A 27950-nucleotide genomic window follows, 5' to 3' on the forward strand; every position below is an offset into this window, starting at 1 on the left:
AGAGAGAGAGAGAGAGAGAGAGAGAGAGAGAGAGAGAGAGAGAGAGACAGAGAGACAGAGAGAGAGAGACAGAGAGACAGAGACAGAGAGAGCGCGCGCGAAAGCAAAGACAAAGACTGGTACGCTTCCGAGGCCCGGCGTCAAAACAATCCATGGAAACAAACCTCAAGTAGCCCCGCCTCGGCCTCAGGCCAGTTTTGCTCTCTTTACATCCTCTCAAACCCATTGTAAATACAAGTCAGAAGAAACTCCAGGGACTTCCAGGGACACTACCCAGACCTGGTGGGCGCAATCCTTCTCCCCTTCCCCCCTTCCCCACCCCCTCTTCGTCGCCCCATGGATGGAATGCCGGGAATCCAACGGTTCTGATCCAGTCAACTTCATCTGCACGGCTAATCTTGGTCCAGACGGGGGAAAGAATCAAGTCAGGCAGAAATGACTGAATCTCAGTATCTCCCTCTTGTTCCTCCCCAGGTTCTCCACCTCCCCCACCTCCGCTCCCCCCTGGGAGAAGTAGAAGCAGGTGACAGATTGCACAAATTGACTTTTCTTTTCCCATAGGTTCGCCGTACATACATGCATCGTCAAAATGTGACTTGCGTAAGCATCAGTCTACTAAATACACTAGAGATTATCCCAAGTAGTCTCAGTCGAAGGAATACTACCAGCCTAGCCAGGCGAGGCTGAAACTATGAACCAACCGATCTCCTACATACAGCCCCTTTCCCCTCTTATGCCTGCCAGCAACTAGCAAGATAACATGCATGCATGCATGATCCTCCGGTTCCTGTTATATTCCCTTAGATCCTAGACAGATAGACAGATAGACAGCAGGCCGGACTGGACTTCCGGCCGCCGCCCAACGCGTCCATCCTCCTGGCGACAAAAGCACCTTGTCAGCCCACCAATATGCAAGAGGAACGCAAGGAGCAGGGTTTCATTAGGCTCATTAGATTCGTTCCAGGGGAGAAGCCGACGCGAACATCCGAATGAAAGGCCACCACGTCATGGCACCATCCACCTCGTCCCAGACTTCAGCTCAGGCTGACCCCCGTCGATGGAACACCTCATCAAGAAATCTCCTAGGACCCATGAGCTCAAGACTTTTCGAAAGTGTTGATCGCACGGGATGGATGCGTGGGGAGTGCTTTTTCGAATGCCATTTCCGGCGGATGCAATCATCAACTAGCGCCACTAACCCTGTGGCTACAATCACGCTGTTCACTAGTCAGCCTCAAACTCAAATTCACAAATAGTCAGAAAGAAAACTTACTCGGCAACGTCAGGCATCTTCTCGTACACGGCCGGATCACTGATCCACATGGATGAAGGGGAAACCCATCCGCCCTTGCGCTCCTCCTCAATAGCTTCCATGGGGGTGAGAATTTCGGGCACAATATGAGCAACTGGCTTGGAGGTGCGCATATTGATCAGATGATACGACAGTTCCCGCAGGTCGCCGTCTTTCCGGCACTCACGTCTCCATTGGTATCTCGTGGACCAATACTCAAAGTCATATCGTTTCGATTGCCCGGCACCCCGTCGCCTCAGCTCTACATGCGCGTAGTTGGAAAACTCCAACAACGTGCTCTCGGCCAGGGCCGATTGAAGGCGATCAATACCAGGCCTGGTCTCTATATGCTTCACATCCCAATCTTCATCGTTGTCTTCCGCTAACTTGTATCCTGGATCCTGGCGTTTATGTTCCGCGACAGGTACAGCTCCGTGTCCACTTGACCCAGGCCGCAAGCTGGCTAGGACACTACTCCACGACCTTCGGAACATAGGTTGCCTGTCAGAGCCTGCCAACGGCCTCCTTTCCGAATGGCACACTTCTCGTCCAGAGTCGCGACTGTAGCGACGGAATGAAAATTTCCGCGAGAACAAATCATACATGCGAAGATGAAACAAAGTCACATCCTGTTGGTACCCCCCGCGCTGCGGAACCATGGTATCGACCCGCAAATTCATGTTGCCATCAAGTGTCGCATCATCATGTCGGACTAGAAGTCGCCGTGAGGAGGGAAACAATTGTCCAAAAGTGGACGGATTTGACGGAATGACATCCGGGGAGAAAATATCCAATTTACGGTCGGTTACTTGGTAGCGCGGTGGTTCGGGAAGATCATCCACGGAAGGGTTGGTAGAAGTGTAGGTCGTAACCGAGGCTTTGGGGTCTTCTTCCCCGTCAAAAACCATTGTTATTCCCGTCATGGGGGTGGGTCGATCGCTGTAGATCGTAGGGACCGTGCTTTTCGAGCGGTCCGAAACATCGCTGTTGGTCGAACTTGAACTCCCGCCGGATGTCGGACCACGCTGACAGGAGGATGAGGTACTGTAGGAACCCATGGTGACGCTAGTGTAGTGACAACAAGATTATAGATTAGGGTAGGATAGGATAGGATAGGATAGGGTCGCGGGGGACAGAGGAAGGGACCAGCTGAATGTGCAGGGAGTAGTGGTGGGAGTACGGAGCGTATAGTAGTAGTAGTGTCTTTTTGGGTATCTTTTCAGTCGGACAACAGTGGTCGTGCTTCGATGCCCGAGTCGGAACCAGATTACAGCTCGGCTGTGACACTTAGATTCGATCACGGAGAGTCTGGAGATGACTGTTGGGTATGCAGAAGGGGGATCAAACGGAAAAACTAGCGAGGCCAGCACGCAAGTACTCAGATCACAGCTTCGAATGGATCCCGCGGTCTGGGGACTGTTTGACTGTCCAGTCGCACACACACGGTCAAACAGATTCTCGTTTGCGCAGGTCTTCCCAGACCGAGATGAGGCTGACCACTATCCCAGGCAGAATAGAACTAATGGTCATCCGTAAATGATAGCGGGCTGGAGGGAGAGGCGGGGGACAGAGCTGATACGGAAGCTTGAATTAAAGGGTCAGGGAATAAGGAAAGATGATAATAATAAACGCCCCTTAAAGGAGGGTGGGTGTAAGAGGGGAATTTGTTTATCAATCCAGTCACTGTCCGCCAGTACGGTCCATCCGTCACAGAGAAAGCGACAAAAGGGCGGGCAGTGCGAGTCGGGCTCCAAATAAACCCAAATCAAGTCTGGGAGGGCGATCCGAGGGGTGGGAAAGGAATGGATGGATGATGGGGAGGAAAATATGTGGAAGGGGGGCCGGAGAAGGAACTGAACATAGCAGATGACGCCAGGTCGGAAGCTGAGTGTTTCATCGAGTCGCAAGAGAAAACCGGCGAGAAAGGGTTGAAGGAAACGGAAAGGGAAAAGAAAATACATGGGAAGAAAGGAAAAAAGGCAGATACTCGAGAAGAACTGATTGGAGGGAGAAAGACCGTGTGAGAGGGTAAAAGTCGGAAAGCTGCTGTGATGAGCGCGTGTTGTCGGATAAGTTTCGTTGGATGATGGATGGATCAATGATAGATGAGGGGTGGACAGGGAAGAGGAAGGAGAAGCAGCCACGTCGGTTTGAGTTGGTTAGTAGTGATGTTGATGAACAACAATTCTCCCCGTGGCTTGATCGGGTGCTCTTCTCTGTTTCTGCCTCATTGATTGAACTACTACGGAGTAATCAAGACTCTATGAATGAGATTGTCATCCCAACCAACAGGAATTATGCTAATGTAACTCTGGGAGCTATGTATGTACACTTCTATTCCTAGCACCTTCATCTCGTCAGCAAGAATGTTGTTTACCACAGCCTTATATCGACGCCTGGGCCGTGGCGAAGGGGGAAGGAAGAACACCATTACTCGTGATGGAGAGAGCAAGGCGCAAAACATCTTGTTCTTTTTCTCTCACACATAAGCACGACCAGCCAACTCTGTTCATCTCAGTACGATTCTCCGAAGAGGTCTTACCTCAATCGCTGCGATCGTCCTGTTCTAGAATCTGACTGACGGGCGATTAGTCTGCTACTGGCTGCCATGCTACGCTTCCCCACCTCCTTCCTGCTCCCTCGGTTGAGGCAATCCCGGTCAAGTGTCTGCCTGCCACAGTCTCTACGATATTCTCCGGAATTCCCTGTGGGCTGAGGTCAATGCGGAGGATTGCGGGTGAACATCATATCCGAGTCGAGGCGAGTCGACTCACTTATCATTGCTGTATTGTAGGATGATCTGCTCAACGGAAGTCATGACTCGACACCGGTTTGCTCATCGTCCCTGCAGAGAGTCGGCGACTCCTCGACCGTTTTCAGGAAACGAGGGCCTGTTCGTCAGGAAGCGGGGGGATGTGTGCGAGCAGTTGTCGAGGGCTGTGAGTGGCTACTGCATGAAAACGATTGGGCTTAAGCAACGATATGCAATGCACACCGACTGCCCGTATATTCCCCAGCTACAGAGTAAGTACTGTGTAGTACTCGAAATATACTACTTTAGTACTTCGTAGTAGATAGTCCGTCCATACTAACTTCGTTGGCATCGATGCCTGATCGTGATGACCCAACGATCTTCAGCCACCGTCCCATGGAACCCTGATGGGGAATAGCCGGATCGGACCGACTGCCAGCTACATCGAAACTGTCCCCGACTATTTACCACGGTTGCCAATGCCATTGTGGAGGATGGCAAGTGGACTTCGAGGGGCACCGATATCATATACAGAGATCAGAGTTGAGTAAAAGTCACATTTTCCTGTCACACGAGATTCTTCGCTGCCCATGGGAAGTTCAATACGAGCTGTGCTCCTGGTGTCGAAGGACGGAGGGGCTTCCCCGCGCTGGACGGGGGGAAGTGGAGGGAGAAAATGGAGTCGACTCAGTGTCCCTGCCTTTGGTTGTTTACTGGTAGACTAAGAGTATGGCCTGATATTACTCCTTCATTATAACAATCGGCTCACTACATTTTAGATTATCTATTATTGTAATCACTGATAACAACGCCAATATCAATCATCAAACCAGACCCTACCCCACCTTCACTCCACAGTCTGACTCTCTTCAATCTCCAGTCTCGCAAGCAATCCGAGCCCAACAAGGGAAAAGCATCGTGACACAGCGCGTCCCTTGCACCGCGCATAAGACCTTCCAGGATGCACCACACGAACAAAGTACGAAAGGAACAGAAAAAATTCCTATTGAATGACATCGTGCATCCACCGTTGGCCTATAAAGATCCTATCGTAATTTCCTGCCCCCCCCCCTCCATTGACTGAATCGCCGAGCCTGGAGTCCTCACCTGCCATCCTTCCCGACACTGCCCCGCAATCAGCATAATACAGATTTCCTATACGTGTAGCAGCATCATCAGCAGCATCATCATCATGACAATCCCACCATCATTGACCCTGGAAACCGGCTTGGGACGAACAAGCGCGGAGAGGAGAGAGCACAGGGTGCAGCTAGGGTAGATCATCCAGCAGACACCCAAGCAATTTAGACAGCGATAGTCATAGTACACCCTGTTTCCTCTGGGGCGAACAATCACATGATGATTCTGACGATGCAATGTGAACATGAACAAAAGCAGTATCCCTACGTCACACACATAGGAGAAACTACCACAGAACCAGTTGTGATAATGTTTCCGCTACGACCTTAGGTAGACCTCGGTCTTCCCTACCTAGGTACCTACATCCTACAACATTCCACTTCACAAGTCAAATAACTCAAGATCGCATGTAAGCGAACGCAAAAGCAAGCTTACTACCCTGTCAGCTGTCATGCCACCGCCAGCGTCCGGATCCTTTTCGATATCTTTATCTGATGTCATCTCCCCAGGTTCAGAAGAGACCCATTCAGTCTCTGCGATCGAGAACTACCTTGCATTGTAAGTCATGCCGTTTAGTAAAGCCTACCCATGTTCACTGCACTGCACGTACGTGTATCAATAGCCACTGGATCTTGGCTGTGGTAATGAACGCAACGTGCATTGCATCCAGCCCAATTTCCATCTCGGTATTGTTGTATGTACAGTGTGAGCTTCGGTGATGGTGCATATGCAAGACTGTTTCCTTTTCGTGGTCGCATTCAGGATCATACTACAGAGTACGCAGTATTTTTTTCCTTCTTACTTCTTCTACGTTTTCGCCATGCCAAAAGTATCACTATTCTATGCGAGGGAAGGATGGTAAAGGTGCCGCTTGCTGTCTGCAGTTGGGAGTGCTTTCATACTGTTTCAATGCTCTGCTGGAGGCTTTCAAGTTGCGTTTTGCCCAGGGCAAGTTGTGCGGAATATGGTCCCTTCTTCCACTCAAACCACCATTATACAGTGTCTCAATACTCGGGATATCAGGCCTAGTCGTAGTGGCAGAACCTACCGCGGCCCATTGCCAATGGCGAAAGATGGAGAACAATGTTTAATCTTGAACGACTATAATGGAGTTCAAACACCTTGCCTCGAACCGACCCATCTACAGCTTTATCTGCGAGTTTAGATTGTACAATCCTGATCCATTTTACATATCGGCTCAAACCTGAGCCCACAGCGGCTGGGGTAACTCATCTCCGGGCTGAATCATTACCTCACGATGGCAGCTTCCAAAATTGGATTCGGGTCGGCTGGACGATACCGGCGGTCGGAAGCCAACATAAGCTTCGCGCCGGGCTGGCTCACCCACGGTGACAGACCACGTATGTAAGCCATAATACGTTGCAATCGAGTGGACGAGCCATCGCCTGTTAACAGAACCAAGTCAGCAAGGCATATGGTAACGAAGGCTCCAGCAAGAAGCATCAAACCTACCCAAACCCGGCACCCCGGTCATCGAGCGAGCTCTCAAACACCATCTTCTCACCGTCGCGCTCGTTGTGTGCGCTCATCGCCTCTCGCATCTGCTGCAGTTTCGCCTTGCGCTGTGGCGAATCGTGCATCAGCCCGTTGCGACCTACGAACACAACCTCATCCTCAGAGTCATCCTCGTCGGATGACTGAGGGGCATCGGCCAGCCCCTCTCTCTGGAGCAGTAGCTGTTTCTCACTCCAACGTTGGATAAACTGTCTGATGTCCTCTTCCAGGTCCTGGAGCATACCCCGTGCGCCACGTGCGTGTTTGAGCTTCGTACGCAGCTCCTTCGGTACGCGATGTTTCTCGTTGACCGCGCCAGCGCCGGACCGCTTAGAGTTGTGGTCCAACTGCGAAAAATGAGAATCCCATAGGGGTGCGAGATAGTATGGCAAGGGATTGTGTCGGGTATACGTTGGCTGGATAGTCCAATCCTTAGAAGAGGGCGGCTCAGCCCAGGGATTGTGCAAGAGACGGTCTGAGTTCAAAAAGGGTTAGTATTTGTGACGTGTCCACTAACTCCACGGCAGCTGATCAGATTTACTGCAGGGCGCTCGAAAATGAGGTGGGATTCGGAGGACAAACCATTCTCCCAGCGTTGTCTGCGACGACTGCCATCCTTTCCCTTCAGAAGGGCCTCGCGCCTCTTCAGACTGTCGCGTCGAAGTGGCTCTCGGCGACGGAAGCTGACAGAGGCAACCTGTTGAACTTCATTTGCAGTCTGACCCAGAAGCTTAGCGCGAGCCGCAGACGCGCTCTCTGTCTTTGGCACCGGATCATCCAAGGGAATCGATAGAGATACCGTGGCTCCGCGCAATGAAGTCCGAGTCGGCGTGGACTGTGATACGGAAACAATCCTGTCACTGGATGAGATCGGCTCCGAAATGGTCAGATTTTCGAGAGAGGCAGCGGCCTGCTCTGTCCAAACCGAGATGGCTCTAGCCTGCTGCGGCGACAGGTGGCCTCTGGGGTCTGCATCGGACGGAAAGCTGGGGTGAATCGCCATTGCGGGAGCACAACGCGTTTCAATTGGATCGTGGGGGTGCGCAAGGCTCAGCACAGGGAGAGCGTGGCAACTTTAATTGAGGAGAATTGTAATTCTAGGCAGCACAGAGGTGGGATATGCAGTAGCGACCGTCCGGAAGACGTACGAGCAATCAATCGCCTAAGGGGAGAGGCTGAGGGAGAAGGAGGAGCGGAGGGGCGAATTGAAGGCAGGACGAGCAAGATAAGAGAGATAACCGACAACTGCGCTTCCCGGTCGCGTCCGGGGGCGATCAAGCCCCATACGCCGCGTACCAGTTACGGTACATGTAAGAAGATGGGTGAACCGCCGAGAAATTTTCGACCTCGTCCGTCCATCCATGGACTCCCTTCTGATGGAACACGAGAAGCATGAGACGAAAGTCATTGGAGAAGACTAAGTTTCAACCCTAGCCCTACCTGCCACTCTAGGCCTGGTTCAAGAGGAGGTGCTCTCAGGCTAAGGGACCGCAATGAGTCAACGGTGGCTCGGTTTTGTCCCGTCGCAGATCGCAAGCCGATGATTCACAGCATTCTCCTGGTGATGTAATGGATGTAATGGGAGAGAGTGAGCGAGCTGCCTGGAGCCCGCCTGTCTCACATGGATGATTTTCAGTTGTGGAGTACATGGAGCTGAGGCTGATCGACATAGACCTATAGTACCTTCTAGATACATTCTCTTCCTACCAAATCACTTATAGTACAAACTACTCCACGCTCAGGGCACAATAGCCCTAAACCATGGCAATCATTATTCCCCTGAGCTCTGCATCTAGGGGCCCCCTGGCATAGACTATGGCGTCTTCCTATCACACGGGGTGCCAGTCCTGGGCTGTGATTGAAGTACTCGAGCGGTGTTCATCATCATGTAGGCTGTTCGATGCTCGATGCTTGCAATAAGCTGGTATCCACATAGGGTCTCAAGAAAACCCTTCAAGCTCATCGAATTCCTACTTGAATCCAGGAGCAGAAGCCCCTATTCCAGGTCTGTTTGCGCCTATAGCTGCATTGTGAGACTTTCTGAAGGGCTTGGAATATATTCTAAAGATGAAAATAAAGCCAGCCATTCATATCGATAATTTATCACATTTGTCTCTGTTCTGGGAATCCCTGGATCATGACATATCCATCGTACTCCTTACCCACAAAGTTACCATCCATCTACGAAACCTGGAATGATGCTATATCGGATAATGTCTTATGCTTTAAGAGACATTGGGGTTCCCTAGTCCCACATCGAATGCTAATCCAGGTCGACTCCTCTTGAATTTTACAGCACTGACTTTGTTACTCAGTATATGATTGATGGGACGTTAATTCTCATGCTTGTTGTCCCTTTGTGGACATTGTTTATACTGTGGAGACTTCTGATTGGGATCGGTTGATTACCTAAAACTTGACTCAGCCCAATGAATAGCTTCAAATGAAGAGATCATTGCTCAAACTCTCAGGCACTCTGGACATTAATTCTGGGATGGGTTGCGCTCAAGCTTCGATGGTAAGCCAAGTAGTCCAATGGCATGATTTATGGGCTATAGTCTTAACACGGTCTTGAATCACCAGGAGAAGCCGTCCTAGCCTCTGCCTAATTGCCCAGTGCCAATGCAAGTCACCCCTACCGTGGAAGTCCAACTCCACTGCAGTGGGCGGCTAGCGTTCATTCCACTCCGTACCTGTAGATAGAATGAATCATTTACCAATTAATGCTCGCAAGAATCGGTTATCGAAGAAGATCAGCTGGTTGCTTCAGTTTTAATTTGTGCCAAGTCGTACAGTACCAACGTGGGATGTGTCTGGCACTATTATTTAAGCAGCGCGCATCTCTGACGCAACAGGGACGGACGGAGGAGTGACGACCTGCCTACTCTCTCTTCTGTTTCCTCAGTGCAACTTTTCATCGTTATCATTCGTCTACCAAATTGGTGCAGGATAATACCGGGTTTCGTAGATAAATCCAGATCTTGCCCACATCGTGCGCTGCCCTCCCCCTGCTCCAATTCCTCCCATCCCTCAGTCGAGTCAATTCGGAGCTGCTCGGGCAGCTGCTATCTTCGACAACCCGGTGCAGTCGTGCTTAGCATCGGTCGCCAGCTGACACTACTGCTTTCCCTCCCTCACCGTTCCTTCGGCCGCAAGTCGTCCCCCCAAATCACCAGACCTGCTTGCAACAAATCACCATAGAAACGCTATGAAATTAATCGCAAGTCTTGCGCTCAGCGCAACAGCTTCCACAGCTGTGTTGGGAGCCTTCTTACCGCAGCAAGAACCATTAACAGATCATAGCATTCACCACGGACAAGAGCGCTATCTGATTGAGCTGGCCCCTTATCAGACAAGATGGGTAACCGAGGAGGAGAAATGGTCCCTGAAATTGGTAAGGACATTCACTCCGAGAGAATTATGCGAATTTGCAGCCAGCTCTGCCTGTCTGTTATGCTCCTCATCGTCGCTAACCAGCTTTCTTTGGCGCTGCTCTTCTAGGACGGCGTGAACTTCATTGACATCACCGCCGAGCGAAACACCGGCTTCTACCCCACTCTGAACGCCGGCAGCTATGTGCACTATCCAGCCAAGATGGAGCACGCAGAGGAGGTCGCCCCACTCCTCCGCAATCTGTCCAAGGATAATATGGAGAAGAATCTGGATACATTCACATCCTTCCATACTCGTTACTATCGATCGGCGACAGGCGTGGAATCCGCGACGTGGCTCTACAACCGGGTGCTGGATGTGATTGAGCAGACGGGCGCCTCGAAGCATGGTGCGACCGTCGAGCAATTTGAACACTCCTGGGGTCAATTCAGCATCATCGCTCGAGTGCCCGGGCAGACAAATAACACTGTTGTCTTGGGTGCCCATCAGGACAGTATCAACCTATTTCTCCCGTCGATCCTTGCGGCACCGGGTGCTGATGATGATGGAAGTGGCACGGTTACTATCCTTGAAGGCTTGCGGGCTCTGCTGCAGTCAGAGACTGTTGCCCAGGGGAAGGCTCTCAACACAGTGGAATTTCACTGGTATTCCGCCGAAGAAGGCGGCATGCTGGGTTCTCAGGCTATCTTTTTCAAGTACAAGAAGGATAAGCGCGATGTCAAGGCTATGCTTCAACAGGACATGACCGGATACATTCAGGGGTCGCTTGCTGCGGGTCGCAAGGAAGCTATTGGGATCATGGTCGACTATGTCGATCGGGGCCTGACGCAATTCCTGAAGGATGTCGTCAAAGACGTAAGTCTAAACCATTTCGTCACCCATTCTGGAACAGTAGCTAACATGCGGTGGGCAGTACTGCAAAATCGGGCACATCGAGACTAAATGCGGCTATGCTTGCTCTGACCACACGTCGGCGAGCAAGTATGGATATCCATCTGCGATGGCCACTGAGTCAGAGATGGAGAACAGCAACAAGAAGATCCACACCACCGATGATAGAGTGAAGTATCTGAGCTTTGATCACATGCTGGAGCATGCAAAGCTAACCGTTGGCTTTGCCTATGAACTTGCTTTCGCTCCGTTTTGATGCCATTTAACGTGACGTTCAAGTTGAATTTTTGCGCAGACATTTCAAGGTATTGACGCCGTGAGTTACACTGGATGGCATACTTTGTTAGATCTGTTCTACCCTATTTAACTCCCAGCCAAGGATCTTGCTTCACATCCACGTAACCCAGCGCGGAACATGAATATAGCCTTCTTGGTTGGAATCACCTGTGCCCGTATTGTTAAGCTCCCTTGGTAATCGGGCTTTCTATCAATCATAATAGGTATATCTTTTCTTTTTTTTTTTTTTTTTTCTTTCATTTCGACGCGGCGTAATAGCGATCAGGAGCCAGGGCGAAGAGCGATAGATGGTAACGGAAAGATTCGGCGACAGAGTAAGAGACGGTCGAAGCTATACATGAGCATGTGCCGATCCTGAATGTCTCCTTGATTTGGGTTAGATCCGTCTTCTAGATACATCATTTTGCCATCTCGGATGATCTAGCTTCCTGTCCCGATGCAGTCTGCAGATGAGTCCAAGATCAGTGGATTTGACGATGACAGTCTGGTCATTAGACCAGGATGTGCCCTCTCCATAGCAGGAAAATGTGGCTGATACGTACTCCGATAGAACCAAGTCTGTAAGGTTAAGTTACGATAAGATAAGAGCAGAGCCAATTCTCCCAATCCCACCATGCCCGAAACAGAACCGGGTTGCTAACCGGTTGCTAGCCCAAAGGAGAAGAGTCCTCCTCACTCCACCGCCAGACGATCACGACCGACTTTGAGCCTGCAGTGCCTGGTGGGTGGGCTATGCCTGCCCTGCAGCAGTACCTCCGTTTTCGTCAAAGAGTCATGATAATTTTTCTTTCGCCTCCGCGAAATCTCCCTCTACAATCCACAGACCTAAATCAATAAGCAATTGACCCTTTTCTTTGCCCATATCATCGCCTCTTGCTTGCTTCAGCCTCCCCTTCCAGCTCACCATTGATATCCAGGTCTTGCTCTACGTCACCAGGCGCCCCTCAGCGAAAGAGACTCCACACCGGGTTTCAGTCCCTGCACGCACCTGAGTACGAGGCGGTCGCGTTTGTCTTTCTCACCGTCATTGCTGAGCAATTCTCCAACTCCCATTTTTCGGGCACAATCCAATCGAGCAGTTTCGACTGAAGTCAATTTTCTTGCACCGGCTTTCTATAACGCCGTTGAGAACTTCTTGCTTACCTTGAAACCTTGTCTCTTAAATACGCACACTGCACACTACCTCATCATGAATCCCGCCATTCCCTACGCCAAAGAATTGCACTTGGCTTCCTTGACGGTGCAAAGAGCTACGTTGGCGACCAAAAAGCTACTAGAGGCTGTCGACAAAGGGTCTTTCGACAAGAGTGATTCTACCCCAGTCACGATCGCCGACTTTGCTGCCCAAGCATTGATCATTGCCGCTATTCATCATGCCTTTCCTGAGGACGAGTTCGTTGGGGAGGAAAGCGCGAGCGCGCTAAGATCCGACCCGGCTCTCCTCGATCGGACCTGGGAGCTGGTAGCGTCTACTCGACTGGCAGATGAGGAGAGCGATGCGCAGCTTTATACTCCCAGAACAAAGGAGGAAATGTTGAATATCATCGACTTGGGAGCCCAGGGTACTTGCAGCTCGCAAAATCGTGCCTGGGTGTTGGATCCGGTGGACGGTACGGCCACCTTCATTCAGGGTCAGCAGTATGCCGTCTGCCTGTGTCTATTAGAGAATGGCCGTCAGAAGGTCGGTGTTCTGGGCTGTCCAAACATGAACCTGGAAAAGGGATACATCCACGAAGACATAGTGGATCGAGAAGGTTATGGTCATCAGGTGTTTGCCGTTGCTGGGCACGGCGCGTTTATGAGGAAGATGGGCACAGGCGCCCTGCTTCCGGCCCATAAGCTCGAGCAGAAGACAGCAATCACAGACCCCAAGGATCTTGTCTTTGTTGACTGTGCGGGCGGATCATCGGATATCAACATGCATGCCCGGCTTGCAGCTCACCTGGGCGCCCCTTGGCCGCATACCACAGATCTCTGGGCTACCCAGCTGCGATACATCGCAATTGCCGTTGGAGGATGCAACGCATCAATGAAGATTCCCCGCAAGGCTTCGTATCGGTCGAAAATTTGGGATCATGCGGGCGGTATGTTGATTGTTGAAGAGGTTGGCTGCATTGTTAGCGACCTCGCTGGTCGCCCGGTTGATTGCAGCTTGGGGCGTACCTTGGCAGGATGTCACGGGATGATTGTTGCACCTTCATCTATTCACCAACGGTTTGTAGACGCTGTGCAACAGATCATGTAAGACAGGCGATGTTGCTTAGTGGCCAAAACCGCGAGCAGTAAATTTGATGCAGCACTGTGGAACCTCCTTTCACTGCGTCCCATGGCAAACTCAATATCTTGCTCTCGCAATCGAAGTGAATTTAGGGAGACACGAGTGGTGACTGTTCTCGGTGCTTTGGTTGTGAATACACACGCAGAGCAACTCAAGGCAGTCCATGGGCGAGTCCACGTGTGCATACAGACTGGACTGAAATGCAATATGACGTGCCAACGACGGGGTCAGTTGGTGAGACCCAGCTCAGGGAAGCAGCATTGGTGGGCAGGCATACCTCGAGCGGTCCAGCTGCCAGCGCTGATAGGGCCGTGCATCGATCGACAGCGTGGAGACGTCGATCAGCTCTCGAGAGTGAGTGCTGAATTGAGTAACCTACCGACATTGATGTTAGCCTGAAGGAAAGGGCGTGAGGGAAAGAAAATTGGATGCTGGTTAGTACACAGTACGGAGTATAGTCAGTCTCCTCCCTACCGGGTACCTTCACCTCATACTGCAAACTGCGGTCTACCATTTTTAGTGTTCGAAGTTGGAATGAGTTCCAACCGGATGATGTCATCAACTCCATAGCTCAATCAATAGACAATGTATCACAATGGTATCATGTGCAAGATCAAATCTCAATGAACACCCCCTAGTAGTAGCAACAGCAGTTCAATGCAAAGTGGAAGATTCATTCCCTACCAGAAACTTTAACCAACCAACCCTAAATTTAAAATGTTCATTGAAGCAGAAAGAAAGGTAGAGTTGTTGTAGTGGATTTGGCCTGGCCTGTCAGGTCAGAAGATCAGGCAATGCGGGGTGCGGCCGCCTGCGACGATGACGGGATGACGACTGCTTCCCAAGTTATTGTCAACTCTTTTTCTTTCTTCCTTTTGTTCTTCTTATACTCCTTCTCATTCCTCTGTCCCTCGTACTCACTCGAGTCTTTTCATTTGTCTGAAGATAGTATCATCAAATTTTGTCGCTGTCGGTTCAACCCAACATGGCTCCTTGTAAGCGCTCCTGCTTGGCTATGCATACTGGACAACTACAATACTGACCGTTTGACCCTTAACAGACAACCCATTTGCCAGGCGTGAGTCTCACACCAGGGCTACCCTGACCACTTACCGCATCCTGGTTCCTTTGTCATGGTTGCTGGTGTTGATAGTTGGCATCTACTACTCTTCCAACTCCCCCGATGATGTGAAGCATGGTCATTCCATCTGGAAGCAAGCCAACAAGCACATCACTGCTTTCAGCTTGAGTACTATTATCACACGCATCTACTGGTATATGCGCTCCTGTCGTCTCACCGGAAGCTAGAGCGATACTGACATATCATATATCTCAGGGTCATCCTTCTTCTCTCTCAGATCGGCTACGTCTATCACCTTTTTTCCAAAGACGCTGTCTTGGTCACCGGCGCGGCAAACGTGGGAACTCATTTCATTCTCAACAACTTGTTCACCTTCGCTTGGATCCTTCTGTGGACTCGCAGTCATTTCTGGGGAGCAGAAATCATCCTGATTGCCCACTTCATCAACCAACATGCGACGTACTGGCGTCACCGCACCCTGAGCCCTCTTGCTCATCTGTCCGCTGTTGCGGCTCCGTTCGCTTGGACCCTCATCGCACTCTTCTGGAACGGAGCTGTTGCTGTAAACAGCAACAGCCTGCCAGCGAGAATCGTCGCTAATATCTTCATCTGGGTGCTCTTTGCCGTGGGCTCTGGCCACATCCTCGTTGCACAGGATGATCTCCTCGGATACAGTTTGAGCTTGCTGACGCTCGGTAAGTACTCAATGGTCGCCTGGCCTGGACCGCATCGCCATGCTAATATATGTGTTTTAGCTCTTGCGGTGAAGCAAGTCGGTGTGAAGGTGATTTCTCTGCAGTGGATTTTTGCGATCGTTATCTTCGCCATCTTCTTCGTGGAATCCCTCTACATCTCCATGACCAAGTACACCGGCCGCAATGTGCTACTCCGTAGGACTGGAGAGTCTGGTACTACTGACCGCGAGAGAGAACCTCTCCTCAACGAGCCAACAGCCTAAGCTTGATCTGCCTTGTCGTGGACTCCGAGCTACTCGGAACGGAGGCTAGCATGTAATACTTCTAGCCGTGGCCAGACTGAATTGGCATCCGAAAGGAATGCTGTGCGCAAATAATCCTTCTCGTAAATGCTGCACGACTTTGTGTTTCTCCTAAAACGAAGTGCCGTTCATGATGAAACCGGGTGTGCTTCAATGGTGAATATGGTCCAGTTTTTACTGCTTCTCCGGTGGATCTTTGTTCTTCATGTACATTTATTGACAACAGTAGCATGGCGTCTCTTTCTCATGTGTCCGCTCGTGAATCTGTCTCGGTTCGGTCGATCTGTCCCCACTGTATCCTCTCTTAGTCTCAAATTGAATGTGGTTCGGTACTTAACAATGATGAACCTTGGTATTATTTTTTAGGATCAGAGTTGATAGCCGGGTTCTTGACGCATGTTCCACCGAGGGACCCGGTGTCCGTGCGGCTTCTTCTCGCTTGTTTGCACGAGCGTCGGAACGAGGGGTGGAAGAACTGCCAGGAACACAATTGAGTACATTGATGTCCACAGCAATTTAATTGTCTGTCTTGAGACAACTGACCAAACCCAGACCGAAGTAAATACCTTCTCATTCGCAATCTCACCGACCAATATGTTTCTAAGCTGCAAGGATTGTCGCCCCGCCCGCTTCTCCCCAGCCTCCTGGTTGCCCTGGAGACAGCCACCCTCCCCACGCTGGGCCGGTCGTCAGCGCCGGGCTAACGACTGACTTTAGGCGCCCATGACCTTGCCCAGTTTCTTAATAAGAAAGGCACGGGCTGACGCGCTATGATTCTGTTTGCGCGCTGTCCGTGGGTCGGTGTGGGAGACTTGATCTGAAGACCGTGAGATCGTTGTTTACCACAGTCGTGTCTCCTCTTACTCAACAAAATCCACCGAAGAGGGTCCTCACATACTTCAAATTGCATATCATTTCAGACACATTCCTGGTGATTGCCTAACGTATATTTGTATTGTCAAGAGCGATTACCAATCAGCCTTTAGGCTGCAATTCCTGGTCAGTGGCATCTCTAATCTGCTACAGTCCGGTGCTTATCTGTGCGAAGACAAAACTAATTTGTAGATGAGATGATATAGGAGCCGCATGAACAGACTAGTCCCCCAATAAATCCAGATAGCAGCCCTACCGAAGTGGACAGGCTCCTAGACAAGGCCGCATCGAGCATTGACCGTGCTACAGCGATTGGCCGTCGGAGACTATGAAAAATTGAGTATTGAGGATATAATCACGATGAACAACTCCTCACAACGGTATATACCGGCACGGAGTCATGAGGAGGAGCCCCCGGCATATGGTTCCTATGGTGAAGTCTCATATCTTGATTCCTCGCCCGCGGCGTCGCGTCTGCATGGAGCCACAATGCGATTGCTCCCAACGAGCTCGGCGGTAGATAGTGATCTGAGTGCAGGCACCGGCATGACCTCGGAGTATCACTATGGTAATTCATTCACTGATGACGCAGTGTAAGTCACTCTAAATTTGCTCGCCCTCCTCTGTGTGATTCTTTGGTATGCTAGTGGAGCTTTTCTGCTATCGCCATATGTTACCACCATACTTGATTCCCCCTTGTTTGCATCTTCAGCCCAATCATCACTTGTGTGAGAAACAAGCTCAGGGAGGACTGAAGAAGTTCATATCTCCTCGGAAACTGTACTTGTGATATAAACATTCAATGTCCACACCATTCTCAAAAATTTTGTACATCACATTGCCATTTGCGAAGCTCACGCGGCGGATGTAGCATCCGCTGAAATCCTCTGTGAAGATGATTTTTGAAATGCTATATATGAAGCGAGCGTCTAACAGAAATCGCAGAGCGGAACAACAGGAGCAGTATGCCCAAAGCCAGTATCGATATGACCCGGATGGTTCCCCGTCCAGACCTGCATCGAGCCTCCGACATGCGCCTACCATTCCCCCGCCTGTAGCATCTACGGCCGACTTACCGCACTATGCATCTCGTCCCGTTTCACCCACGCGCCCTTGGTCACCAACCCGTGCGCCTAACTGGAGTGGACCGCCAGCACCTCCGTCGGTAGTCAGCTCACATTATGAGCGTGCAGACCTCAACGGGAGCCCCAGACCAGGAACCCCGAGCTCAAGCTACGGAGGCAGTCCGAGACGGCCATTACCACCTGCGCCACTGTTTGCACCCCCGGCGGGCTACGACACGAGTATACCTATCGGCAACTCGGACGAGGATGTCTTTGGCGGAGGCGGCCGCGCTTCCGATCCCCAATTCGACAACCGTGCCAGCCTGCAGTCGTTCATGAGCGAGTCGACGATCATCACGGATGACAAGGACGAAATGGCTAAGATTGACTTGGACGATGAATACGACGAACGCGGAGAACTGGTCGACCCTAACCTGCATTATGGTCCTCCCCCCGAGAAGCAGAGCCGTCGCGGTGTCCGAGAAGCCCAAATGTCGAAGAAAGAAGTCCAGCTCATCAACGGTGAACTTATCCTAGAGTGTAAAATCCCGACAATTCTGCACAGTTTCCTACCTCGTCGAGATGACCGAGAATTCACTCATATGCGGTACACTGCTGTTACATGCGATCCGGATGACTATATCCAGAGAGGATACAAGCTTCGTCAGCAAATTGGCACAACGATGCGAGAGACCGAGCTGTTCATTTGCATTACTATGTACAACGAAGATGAAATTGGCTTCACCCGTACCATGCATGGTGTCATGCGGAACATCAGCCACTTTTGTTCCCGGTCGAAGTCTCGAACATGGGGTAAAGACGGCTGGAAGAAAATCGTTGTGTGCATTATCGCGGACGGGCGCAAGAAGGTGCATCCGCGGACCCTCAATGCTCTCGCAGCTCTAGGTGTTTACCAGGAAGGCATCGCCAAGAACGTTGTCAATCAGAAGGAAGTGCAAGCTCACGTATATGAGTACACTACACAAGTGTCTCTTGATTCGGATTTGAAATTCAAGGGTGCGGAGAAGGGCATGACGCCATGCCAGATCATCTTCTGTCTCAAGGAGCACAATAAGAAGAAGCTCAATTCTCACCGTTGGTTTTTCAACGCATTTGGACGGGCTCTCCAGCCCAATATCTGCATTCTTTTGGATGTGGGAACCAAACCAGAGCCCACGGCACTGTACCACCTGTGGAAGGCATTCGACCAGGATTCCAACGTGGCTGGAGCTGCCGGAGAGATCAAGGCGGGCAAGGGTAAGAATATGAGAGGTCTTCTGAACCCGCTGGTCGCGAGTCAGAATTTCGAGTACAAGATGTCCAATATCCTGGACAAGCCACTTGAGTCGGTTTTTGGATATATTACTGTCCTTCCCGGTGCGCTCAGTGCATACCGGTTCTTCGCTCTGCAAAACGACGCCGACGGCAATGGACCTCTCAACCAGTACTTCAAGGGTGAGACACTGCACGGCAAAGACGCGGACGTTTTCACGGCCAACATGTACTTGGCTGAAGATCGTATTCTCTGCTGGGAGCTGGTGGCGAAGAGGGAAGAGAGATGGGTCCTGCGATTTGTGAAAAGTGCTGTTGGCGAAACCGATGTTCCTGGTAGGGTCGACTCCCTCCAGGGATACCTAGCGTGACTAACTGGTTACCAGATACGATCCCTGAGTTTATCTCTCAGCGTCGGCGATGGCTGAACGGTGCCTTTTTCGCGGCGGTGTACTCGATCGTGAATGGAAGGCAACTTTGGAAGACTGACCACTCGCTGGTCCGAAAGATTCTGTTGCAGATTGAGAGTTTCTATCAGTTTATGCAGCTCCTGTTCACGTACTTTGGCTTGGTAAGTGCATTTCATGCTACATACGGAACCAGACTTACTTTGGAATAGGCAAACTTCTATTTGGTATTCTACTTCATCGCTGGATCGCTTACCGACAAGAAAATCGACCCCTTCGGACATAACATTGGAAAGTACATATTCGTTATCTTACGATATGCCTGTATCCTTGTGATGGCTCTGCAATTCATTATTTCGATGGGTAATCGACCGCAAGGGTGAGTATCCCGGCCTGCTTGCACACATGGTATATCTGACCCTCGCAGTGCCAAAAAGCTCTACCTGTCCGGTATCATTGTCTACGGTATCATCATGTTCTACACCATCTTCTGCACGCTCTACTTGATTGTCATCGAATTCTTGGCCAGATACGGTGGTTACACCAAGGTCACTGTTAGCAACGGGCTTTTCGTGAATATCGTCATGTCCATGCTTTCGACCGTTGGGCTTTACTTCTATTCGTCGTTCCTTTACCTGGACCCCTGGCATATGTTTACCTCCTCCGCGCAGTACTTCATCCTATTGCCCAGCTATATCTGTACTCTGCAGGTCTATGCCTTTTGCAACACCCACGACGTGACCTGGGGTACCAAGGGTGACAACGTAATGAACAATGACCTCGGAGCAGCACGGACCATCAACGGGACCACGGTCGAGATCGAGATGCCATCCGAGCAACTCGACATCGACAGCGGCTACGACGCCGCCCTGCGTAACCTGCGCGACCGGGTGGAGGTTCCTGAGGCCCCTATATCTGACAGTCAACTGCAGGAAGACTACTACCGCGCCGTGCGAACGTACATGGTGTCCATTTGGATGGTGGCCAACGTTGTCCTTGCCATGGCCATCTCGGAGGTGTACAGCCCGGATTCGGGCGGCACGAACATTTATCTATCGATCATCCTGTGGTCGGTGGTTATCCTAGCACTGATCCGGACCATTGGTTCCACCACGTACGCAGTCTTGCTTGTGGTGCAGAAGATCGTCGAGGGCAAGACCAAGTTCGATGCGGGCAACCTCGCCAACGCGAGTGCTACAGCAAGCTCGTCGGGACGGACAAACACCACGGCCTATCGGTACGGTGGGGGCGCGACATTGAAGGACAAGTTCTCGGAGGCGGGTTGGACGATGAAGAGGCAATTGGGGAAAGCAATGTTCTGGAGGAAGTAGATATTGTTTGCTCGGTCTATATGTTGAGATTTTCTTTCTGTGGATGTTTTCGTTTTCTTATATCCCCTGTGCATGACTTGATGAAAAATGCTGTTACTGATGCTTACTCACATGTACGTATTGCATGATGATTGATGGATAACGGATAATAATGGACATACGTTGATGTATGATATATACTTGAAGTTACTGTGGAGGTCATGGAGGAATCAAAATCGACCCCTCGGACACGACGACAGCATCCCCCTTAAGATGCAGATAGACAGACAATCGTGTCCGCAAACCTTCCATCTCCGTCTCGACCCAATCTCACTCCGCCTGCCCATCTCGAAACCCTGCACAATCTCAAGCACATTCCTGTGATTGCTGCTTCTGCGATGTGTTCCTCTGCCTCAGAGAAAGATGATTCGCCGTTAACCCACCCGCCGCACTCCCCATCCCCCACCGCTCGCGTACGTACCCTCGAAGCCGCCAGCGACGGCCCCTTCACGAGAACCTGACTCATACCTTTCACAATCGAGAAGATGAGCTGCGAAGGAGCCTTCCTCGCCTGGGTCTGCCTCCGACCCCGCATTTTGGCTCTGGTTCTTAAGGTGCGTTTCATGTGCGATGCGGGCCACCCCCACCCACCCCTAGGGCCCTGACTGTAAGTCATCGAGGTGGGAGTTGAAGAGTCTAATTTACCAATCGATTGATAGATAGCGAGCGGAAGAGCGCAATTCACGTTTGGTAATTGGCTCAGAGCTTTTCCTGTGGCAGAAGGGTATTTATTACAAGAATGGTAGGCTCTTCATTCATATCTCAGCCGGTACAGCTGTTATCTAGAACCATCTTCAACAACCAGCCCTCAACACCAACACACCCTGAACTCCGCATCATCAGAATCACTAGTCCAGACTAACAACTCAGCTCGTCTCACTCCGAGTCACTGTCCACCACAAACCCAGCGCGCATCCGCCGGCGGGAAGCAGCCGCAACAACCGGTGCATCTTCATCCTCCTCATCCGGCGAGTCCCCGGCCACCTCAGGCTCGCGAGATTGCATAGCTTCATCGTCGGGAGCTGATGTTAACAGGTCCTCGCGCTTGCGGCTGAAGGCAAGATTGTCATCGAAGTCCGGGTTATCGTCGATCTCATCCCCAGGAGCATCGGCATGTGGCGACCCAGGTGACAAACCTCCCATGACTAGGTCATTGTCCTCGTCCGCTCCGGCAGCAACCCGCTGTCGCTTGGTCTGTTGCTTGTGTTGTCCCTTCTTCCCCGTGACCCCCAGCAACTCTGGCGGGACGCCATGGAGCATGGCCTGTTTGATGCGTTCGGCCTGCGTTTTGCGCCGCTGTTCTTCTAGCCTGAAAAATTTCTCATCCGCCTCCTCATCTGTCTCTTCATCGCTAGCATGCACATAGAGGTCACTCTTGATCTTTGCGAGACGAGCGCGAGCGTTCTCCTCGCGAGCGCGGCGTCGCTCGTCGAGGGTCTCCTCATCGAGGGGTTCGCCGCCCTCGCCGTCGTCATCGTCCTTCTGCTTGCGTTTCTTCCGCTTCTGCTTCAGTTCTGTGAGCGCATTCGCCTTCAATCGCGGGTTGGGCGGGAACAGAAACCCGTCGGGCACCTCGTCTTCGCCCTCCGACTCGGAACCAAAGTTGACGGTATCCTGTGCCTCGGATGGATTGGCAGTCTTCTTGGGGCCGTATTTGCGTCGTATCAGTTCGCGCGGATCCTGGCCGATATTTCCCTTCTCCGCTTTGGCGAAATACTTGTCGAGAAAGGACTTCATTTCTCGCAGATCCTGCGCCGTGGCAGTCGAGGGGATCACCCAGGAAGCTCCAGCCACGTCTTCCACACCTAGTCGCTCGAATTTAACAAGCGTCATCAACAGGCGAAGCTTGGCGTTGGAGAACATGGCGTTCTGGCATGTCTCGTCTCGAGTTTTAACAGCTGCGCAACGGTCAGTATATGCGCTACAGTATACCACCAGGAAGGAGGTGGACAGAATACATACATATCATGGGGTTTGGAACCCTTGCACTCTCTGCGCCTGTCGCGCGCAGGGCCCTTTCTTGTTCTTCCCAAGCATCTCTTTCTTCAATGGCAGACCCCAAAACTTCGCTCACCCACTTGACCAGTTCTGCGTCCCCGTCCAGAACCAAGGCAGGCACCATGATGCTCAGCTTCTCTTCGATGGTGCTAGCTTGTTTGGGATCGATTTCCAGCTCCGCTGGCGCTCTGCGGACGCTTGGTAGCGTCTGCCGCTCGTGTCCGTACTCCAGGTAGAAGGTGGTCGCGTTTGTCTTGCTGAACAATAGTTCGACAAATAGAGCGGGGCGCTGCTCCAGCTTTCTCGTCAGTTTCCTGTATATTTGACGGACCAGTTCCTCCCAGTCTTTGTAAATCGATTTGCTCGAATCCAAGGCCCCGGGCCCTTTGATCATGCGGTAGAAAAGATTAATAATGTCGAGACGGAAGAGCAAGACGCTCATCTCTTGCTTGAAGGCGATCCGGTAGAAATAACGGTGGGCACGTTTCAGCTGCTCAGTGTTGAGCTCCCTGTAATGCTTAGTGAAGCTAACAAAGGTGTCGACGCATTTCTGGTTGCAGAACTTGGCGGCAAAGCGCCGAAAATCGAAGCTGCGCTCTTTTGACATTCTCTCGGCTTCTAACATATCCTCATCCTCGGATCCATGCTCTTCGTCATTCTCCCCTTCGACAACTCCCCCGGCTTCCTTCTGCTTCCGTCTGGCGCGCCGCCGGGACCGCACCTGCATATCGACATTCTCTTTTGAGTAGCGTTCCAGCATCCGTAAGAAAACATGGGAAAGCTCGGTGCATGCATTTAGGTAGCCGAACCCTTGGTCGGTGTAACCGCGAACAATAGCGATCACGCGATCATGCGTCGTTTCTTCGTAGAAGATGCGATTTTGGATATTTTCAGCAATCTCTTGGTCCTCCTCGAGTGGAGACTGGACCATGTCCTGAACAGTCAGCAGGATTTGTGTGAAACAGCGCATCTCTGCGGTGAGATCTTGCCAATCCTTGTTGTCAACTGCATACTGCATGGCCCGATTCAGGAAGACAAACGTTTCCTGATCCAGAACACTGGCAACAAGACCGAAGCTATCTGGTTCGATCTCCTTGCCTGGTCTCTCGCTCTGTGCCCGTTTCTCCCGCTGACGTGCGCGTCGTGCCCGCTCCGCCTGCAGAAACCAGGACACGGTGTAGAAGAACTGACGGGTGTTTATGTCCACCACCCGATCGGCTTCGCGCTCGATCGCCTTACGCACGTGCGTGAAAAGTGGGTTGAACCCAGAATCCAAGAACTCTTCGACAAACTTCCTCAGGTTCTCAGAGGCTGCCGAGTTGATGTGCACGGGAGTGCTGAAGTCGTTGTACAAGGTCAAATCTTGCACCTTTCGGCGGAACTGAGGCTTGTTCCACTTTTTGCTTTCATCCATCTTCTGGAAGGTCGTCTGGTCGTCCTTGAGGACACTTTGCCCGGAGACCGTGGAGTACTTGGCGTCGTCGCGCTTGACCCAGATCATTGTTCCAAATCGACCGTGCCGCGTGGGTGCATTCTTTGCATATTCTCTTCTCAGCGACGACTCCTTCCGCAAGAGGTCGTCAAGCTCGTCGGTACGCTTGGCGGTTCGCTGCGTATCATCCATGAATAGCTTGTCGACGTCGATACCCCTCACAAGGTGAAACAAAATTTCGAGGAGAGCCACGTCTTGCATGTTGAAGTCGTCTCCCACATTAGAGCACATGGTGAGAATGAGTGCGAATACATCCTGATCCTGAAAGGCATTTATGGTGGCCGATCGAGATGTTTCCTCCTCGTCCCCTTCAGCTGCTAGGCGGGTATTCGGAGTAATCAGGGCAATATTGCGCAGGAAGAAGAGCATCAGCTTGAGAATCCCCTCATCTCGGGTGGCGCGTTCGGGTCGTGGGATGGCCATGCTCGGGAGGCCGATACGAATGATTGTGCGGAGGTAGCCAGTACTGGCATGGTTGAGAATGCCTCGCTTATAGGCGACATGTGAGTGTTGAAGATACGGGATATGCTTGAAATTGTCGGCCATCATTTCGCCTTGCATCTCCAATGGCCATGTTAAAGGCACCAAGATTTCCACTGCAACTTATCAGTCATCGTGTCTCCCGGAAATGGTGGCCGATAGTATCAATACATACGACATGCCAGAGCAATGCGCGACATATACTTGGTCTGCTTTTTGCTATGCGCAAAGGTCGACAGGATCGGGAGCAGGTCACCATTGACCAGATTTGCTTCTCCCAGGCACCGTGCGACATCCATACGATTGTATTTCTCATCGTAGAGCTTCAGCCAGCGCTTAATATCCCGCAAGCATGCCAGTGCATCGTCACCCAGAACGTACTTGTCCGCATCTTCTCCGTTAAATCCTCCGAGCTATTGGCGGGATAAATTAGAATCTCATTGTGGCAGAAATACGGAACGCAATGCGCACTCACCGCGGTGACAAGACTGTAGACATGGGCTCGAACTTCCGGATCGACGACGGTGGACTCGGCGATGGCGAGCGCAGGCTCTTCAACCTCCATGTTGATCAGTGATGCTAAACCCCGGATGGCTTCAACTGGCAGTCCCTCATCGTTCGTTTCGGGGCAATCTGATAGTGATGGGATGATGATTCTAAATCCCGCCGCGCGCAAACAGAGAATGGATCAACCATAACGCGCCATTCTCGTGTCTATCGCGTCTCCGCCTTCGGATCTACGGGTCAACATTCTAGCCGGCTGAGCCGAGGCTAACCGATGACGTCGGCTATATGGGCCAAAATACCCGCCGACGATCACAAGCACAAGGATAAGCTTCAGCATAAAAGTGCGGAGAGACTCCTATTGTCGACCTTTCGGTTCTCTACCTTTACACACTCGACAAGCACTTTGCTCTTATTACAGTCATGTTGTCATCGTCAGTTTACTCTCTCTGCCGTAGGAGCCCTTCTTCAATGGCTTCTCGGGCCTTCAGCACATCTCCCCTCGCACGAGCTGCCGAGGTCAAATCTTTGGGGGTGATAGGCGCTGGTCAAATGGTCGGTTGCAACCTATTCTACCCAGAACACAATGCTTCGAACCCTCGAAATTTGTACTAAGTCGAAATGTACTAGGGACTGGGCATCGCTCTCGTTGCCGCACAGAAAGTTCAAATCCCAGTAACATTAATCGACACTTCACAAGCCTCTTTAGATAAGGGTCTTAAGTTTGCGGGTAACGCCCACCCGCTACATCACCATCCAACCCCCCTCCCCCCAACCGACATCGCATAGGCCTGCTCTTCGCACTCAAGCTAAAGCACAACTAACCTTCCGGGATCTCCTACCTCCTACACAATCAGACAAACTTCTCGCCAAAGATGTTGCTAAGGAGCGCCTCACGCAGGACGCCGCCAACGCCGCGCGCGCACGCATCTTGCCCAGCCAGAAGATGGACGACCTCGCAGCGGTGGACTTTGTCATCGAGGCGGTGCCGGAGATGGTGGATCTGAAGCGGTCTATTTTCGCGCAGCTGGCGCAGATTGCGCCTAAGCACGCCATCCTGGCTACTAACACCTCGTCCATCTCCATCACCAAAATCGCGGCGGCGACGACAACAGACCCGACCGACCTTCAGGCACCGGCGCGGGTCGTCTCGACGCACTTCATGAACCCTGTGCCCGTGCAGAAGGGAGTGGAGATCATCGCCGGTCTGCAGACATCCCGGGAAACGCTTGACACGGCCGTTGCATTTGTGCAGCGCATGGGCAAGGTCGCCTCCATCTCCGCGGATTCGCCAGGCTTCCTGGCGAACCGTATCCTCATGCCGTATATTAATGAGGCGATCATCTGTTTGGAGACTGGAGTAGGGGCCAAGGAGGACATTGATAGTATCATGAAAAATGGTACAAATGTGCCCATGGGGCCTTTGACGCTGGCGGACTTTATCGGGCTGGATACCTGTCTGGCTATTATGACTGTCCTGCATCATGAGACGGGGGATAGTAAGTACCGGCCGTCGGGTCTCTTGAAGCGCATGGTGGATGCGGGTTGGTTGGGCAAAAAGTCGGGCAAAGGCTTCTATGACTATTGATAGTGCATCTCGATATGTCCCCTTTCTCGGAATATTGTCACCATGGTCTGTCCTCATTTGCGGCCAACCTCCAGAAGTGGATATTAGGACCGCAGTCATTCCATCGTGTTGCATGAGATAGAGTATGGATGCTGGTTCTAGCTGTCTACAATGACTGCCACAAGACGGCATGTCTCAACGAAGTTCATAAACCCGTCTATCCGTATCGTTTGTGTCATTCTGGCAAGGTGTGTGCAGAGATAAATCATAAAATAACCGGTGTTAGAAGAAGGAACCAAGCGTCGCATAACGGAACAAAGGAAACTTGAAAAGAATGGCTAAGTCAGCATCTCAGGCCTCCTTGCATAACCGCGTTGAATCATCCAGCATCACATCATAAATTGAGGTCCCGGCGAAGCAAGTCTATGCTCAACCGGGAAAGTCTCTTGCTCTCCCTGCTGCTTCCCTTGATAATCGCTTTGGCGTTGGCCGCCTCCTCGTCACGAAGCCTTTCGTTACGCAATATTGCAGCGACCACAGCAGACAACTCCGCCTCCTGGTCTCGGCTCAGTTTCGCGTGTCCGATCAGCACAGCCAGGAAATCGGCGGGTCGCTGTCCGGTCGAAGCACAGGCGCAAGCGGACCAGGGATCTCCACATTTGTAACTATGAAACCGTCAGCCTTCTATGATGTTTTTATAAATTGAAGTGAGGTTGAATGGAAAGCCTACCAGAACTGTGCCTTGCATCTACAGGTGACATGATCGCATCCAGAAATGAGCTCTACCATGGAACCGCAGCCAAAACATCGTTGCCATTGTTTGAGTCGGGCCTCTTCAAGGACGGCGGCAAGACCAGGATCCGGAGAGCACCGTCTCGATATATGGGCCAAGTCATGACACCTCGAACATATCTTGGTACTGCAATAAGGACACGTCTGTGACGAGGATGTGCTCCGCACGTTCTGGGGCGGGATGAAGCGCCCACACACCGCCGCTGGGCAGTACCAACGTTCTGAAGCTGGTGTCGCAAATTCCTGCGCTTTCTCGATATAGGAGGCCTTCTCCTTGGGCGTCAACACAGGCAGTATAATATCTGTTGGGATATCCAGTTTGCAACATCGGGGTGGAAACAATCCTTCCTCGGAGATGACTGTGAGCACCATCTGCTTCATACATCGGCTGCAATACTTATGCTGGCAGGGCATGGTCACCAAGCACTCAGCGGGCATGATGTCGAGGCAACATACACAGCGTCTACGTCATGTCAGTACGTCTTGGGTTAAGGGT

General features: G+C 51.5%; 9 protein-coding genes across 9 annotated transcripts in view; 4 read left to right on the top strand and 5 right to left on the bottom strand.

The window, feature by feature from the left end:
* Positions 1-300, bottom strand: part of BP01DRAFT_229502 (uncharacterized protein) — a 593-nt gene extending 293 nt beyond the window's left edge. Inside the window, exon 1 of the mRNA XM_025571197.1 lies at positions 1-300. This exon is cut by the window's left edge and continues 293 nt beyond it. Coding sequence (XP_025433212.1) covers positions 1-226 — 226 coding nt within the window. The 5' untranslated portion in view covers positions 227-300.
* Positions 301-806: 506 nt separating this feature from the next.
* Positions 807-2483, bottom strand: BP01DRAFT_229537 (uncharacterized protein). The gene is made up of 2 exons (XM_025571198.1): positions 1274-2483; positions 807-1217 (listed from the first exon to the last, which is right to left on the bottom strand). Exons 1-2 carry the CDS (start codon positions 2347-2349, stop codon positions 1040-1042), a joined length of 1254 nt encoding a protein of 417 aa, XP_025433213.1. The 5' UTR covers positions 2350-2483; the 3' UTR covers positions 807-1039.
* A 3407-nt stretch (positions 2484-5890) lies between these two features.
* Positions 5891-8126, bottom strand: BP01DRAFT_336818 (uncharacterized protein). The gene is made up of 3 exons (XM_025573260.1): positions 7281-8126; positions 6657-7173; positions 5891-6589 (listed from the first exon to the last, which is right to left on the bottom strand). Exons 1-3 carry the CDS (start codon positions 7699-7701, stop codon positions 6382-6384), a joined length of 1146 nt encoding a protein of 381 aa, XP_025433214.1. The 5' UTR covers positions 7702-8126; the 3' UTR covers positions 5891-6381.
* A 1317-nt stretch (positions 8127-9443) lies between these two features.
* lap1 (putative aminopeptidase) lies at positions 9444-11516 on the top strand. The gene is made up of 3 exons (XM_025574589.1): positions 9444-10092; positions 10200-10946; positions 11005-11516. Exons 1-3 carry the CDS (start codon positions 9907-9909, stop codon positions 11236-11238), a joined length of 1167 nt encoding a protein of 388 aa, XP_025433215.1. The 5' UTR covers positions 9444-9906; the 3' UTR covers positions 11239-11516.
* Positions 11517-14542: 3026 nt separating this feature from the next.
* On the top strand, positions 14543-16078 carry BP01DRAFT_390331 (DUF1774 domain-containing protein; the record flags this gene model as incomplete). The annotated part of the gene is made up of 4 exons (XM_025577994.1): positions 14543-14552; positions 14618-14831; positions 14894-15333; positions 15394-16078. 4 exons carry the CDS (start codon positions 14543-14545, stop codon positions 15594-15596), a joined length of 867 nt encoding a protein of 288 aa, XP_025433216.1. The 3' UTR covers positions 15597-16078.
* A 489-nt stretch (positions 16079-16567) lies between these two features.
* chsB (chitin synthase class II) lies at positions 16568-20740 on the top strand. The gene is made up of 6 exons (XM_025571199.1): positions 16568-16634; positions 16715-17101; positions 17454-19180; positions 19231-19415; positions 19464-19630; positions 19679-20740. Exons 2-6 carry the CDS (start codon positions 16869-16871, stop codon positions 20580-20582), a joined length of 3216 nt encoding a protein of 1071 aa, XP_025433217.1. The 5' UTR covers positions 16568-16634; positions 16715-16868; the 3' UTR covers positions 20583-20740.
* A 623-nt stretch (positions 20741-21363) lies between these two features.
* tof1 (putative DNA repair protein (Tof1)) lies at positions 21364-25257 on the bottom strand. Its single transcript, XM_025574590.1, has 4 exons — positions 25067-25257; positions 24767-25004; positions 22584-24707; positions 21364-22519 (listed from the first exon to the last, which is right to left on the bottom strand). The coding sequence occupies exons 1-4, from the start codon at positions 25154-25156 to the stop codon at positions 21498-21500; spliced, it is 3474 nt and encodes a 1157-aa protein (XP_025433218.1). The 5' UTR covers positions 25157-25257; the 3' UTR covers positions 21364-21497.
* A 309-nt stretch (positions 25258-25566) lies between these two features.
* Positions 25567-26683, top strand: BP01DRAFT_390334 (3-hydroxyacyl-CoA dehydrogenase family protein; the record flags this gene model as incomplete). Its single annotated transcript, XM_025577995.1, has 3 exons — positions 25567-25650; positions 25726-25825; positions 25953-26683. The coding sequence occupies 3 exons, from the start codon at positions 25567-25569 to the stop codon at positions 26681-26683; spliced, it is 915 nt and encodes a 304-aa protein (XP_025433219.1).
* Positions 26684-27056: 373 nt separating this feature from the next.
* Positions 27057-27892, bottom strand: BP01DRAFT_372556 (BRcat and Rcat domain-containing protein; the record flags this gene model as incomplete). Its single annotated transcript, XM_025576735.1, has 2 exons — positions 27057-27327; positions 27393-27892. The coding sequence occupies 2 exons, from the start codon at positions 27890-27892 to the stop codon at positions 27057-27059; spliced, it is 771 nt and encodes a 256-aa protein (XP_025433220.1).
* Between the last annotated feature and the right edge of the window lie 58 nt (positions 27893-27950).

The sequence above is a fragment of the Aspergillus saccharolyticus genome (genome assembly GCF_003184585.1).
Source record: "Aspergillus saccharolyticus JOP 1030-1 unplaced genomic scaffold BP01scaffold_8, whole genome shotgun sequence".
Taxonomy (NCBI): Eukaryota; Fungi; Ascomycota; class Eurotiomycetes; order Eurotiales; family Aspergillaceae; genus Aspergillus; species Aspergillus saccharolyticus.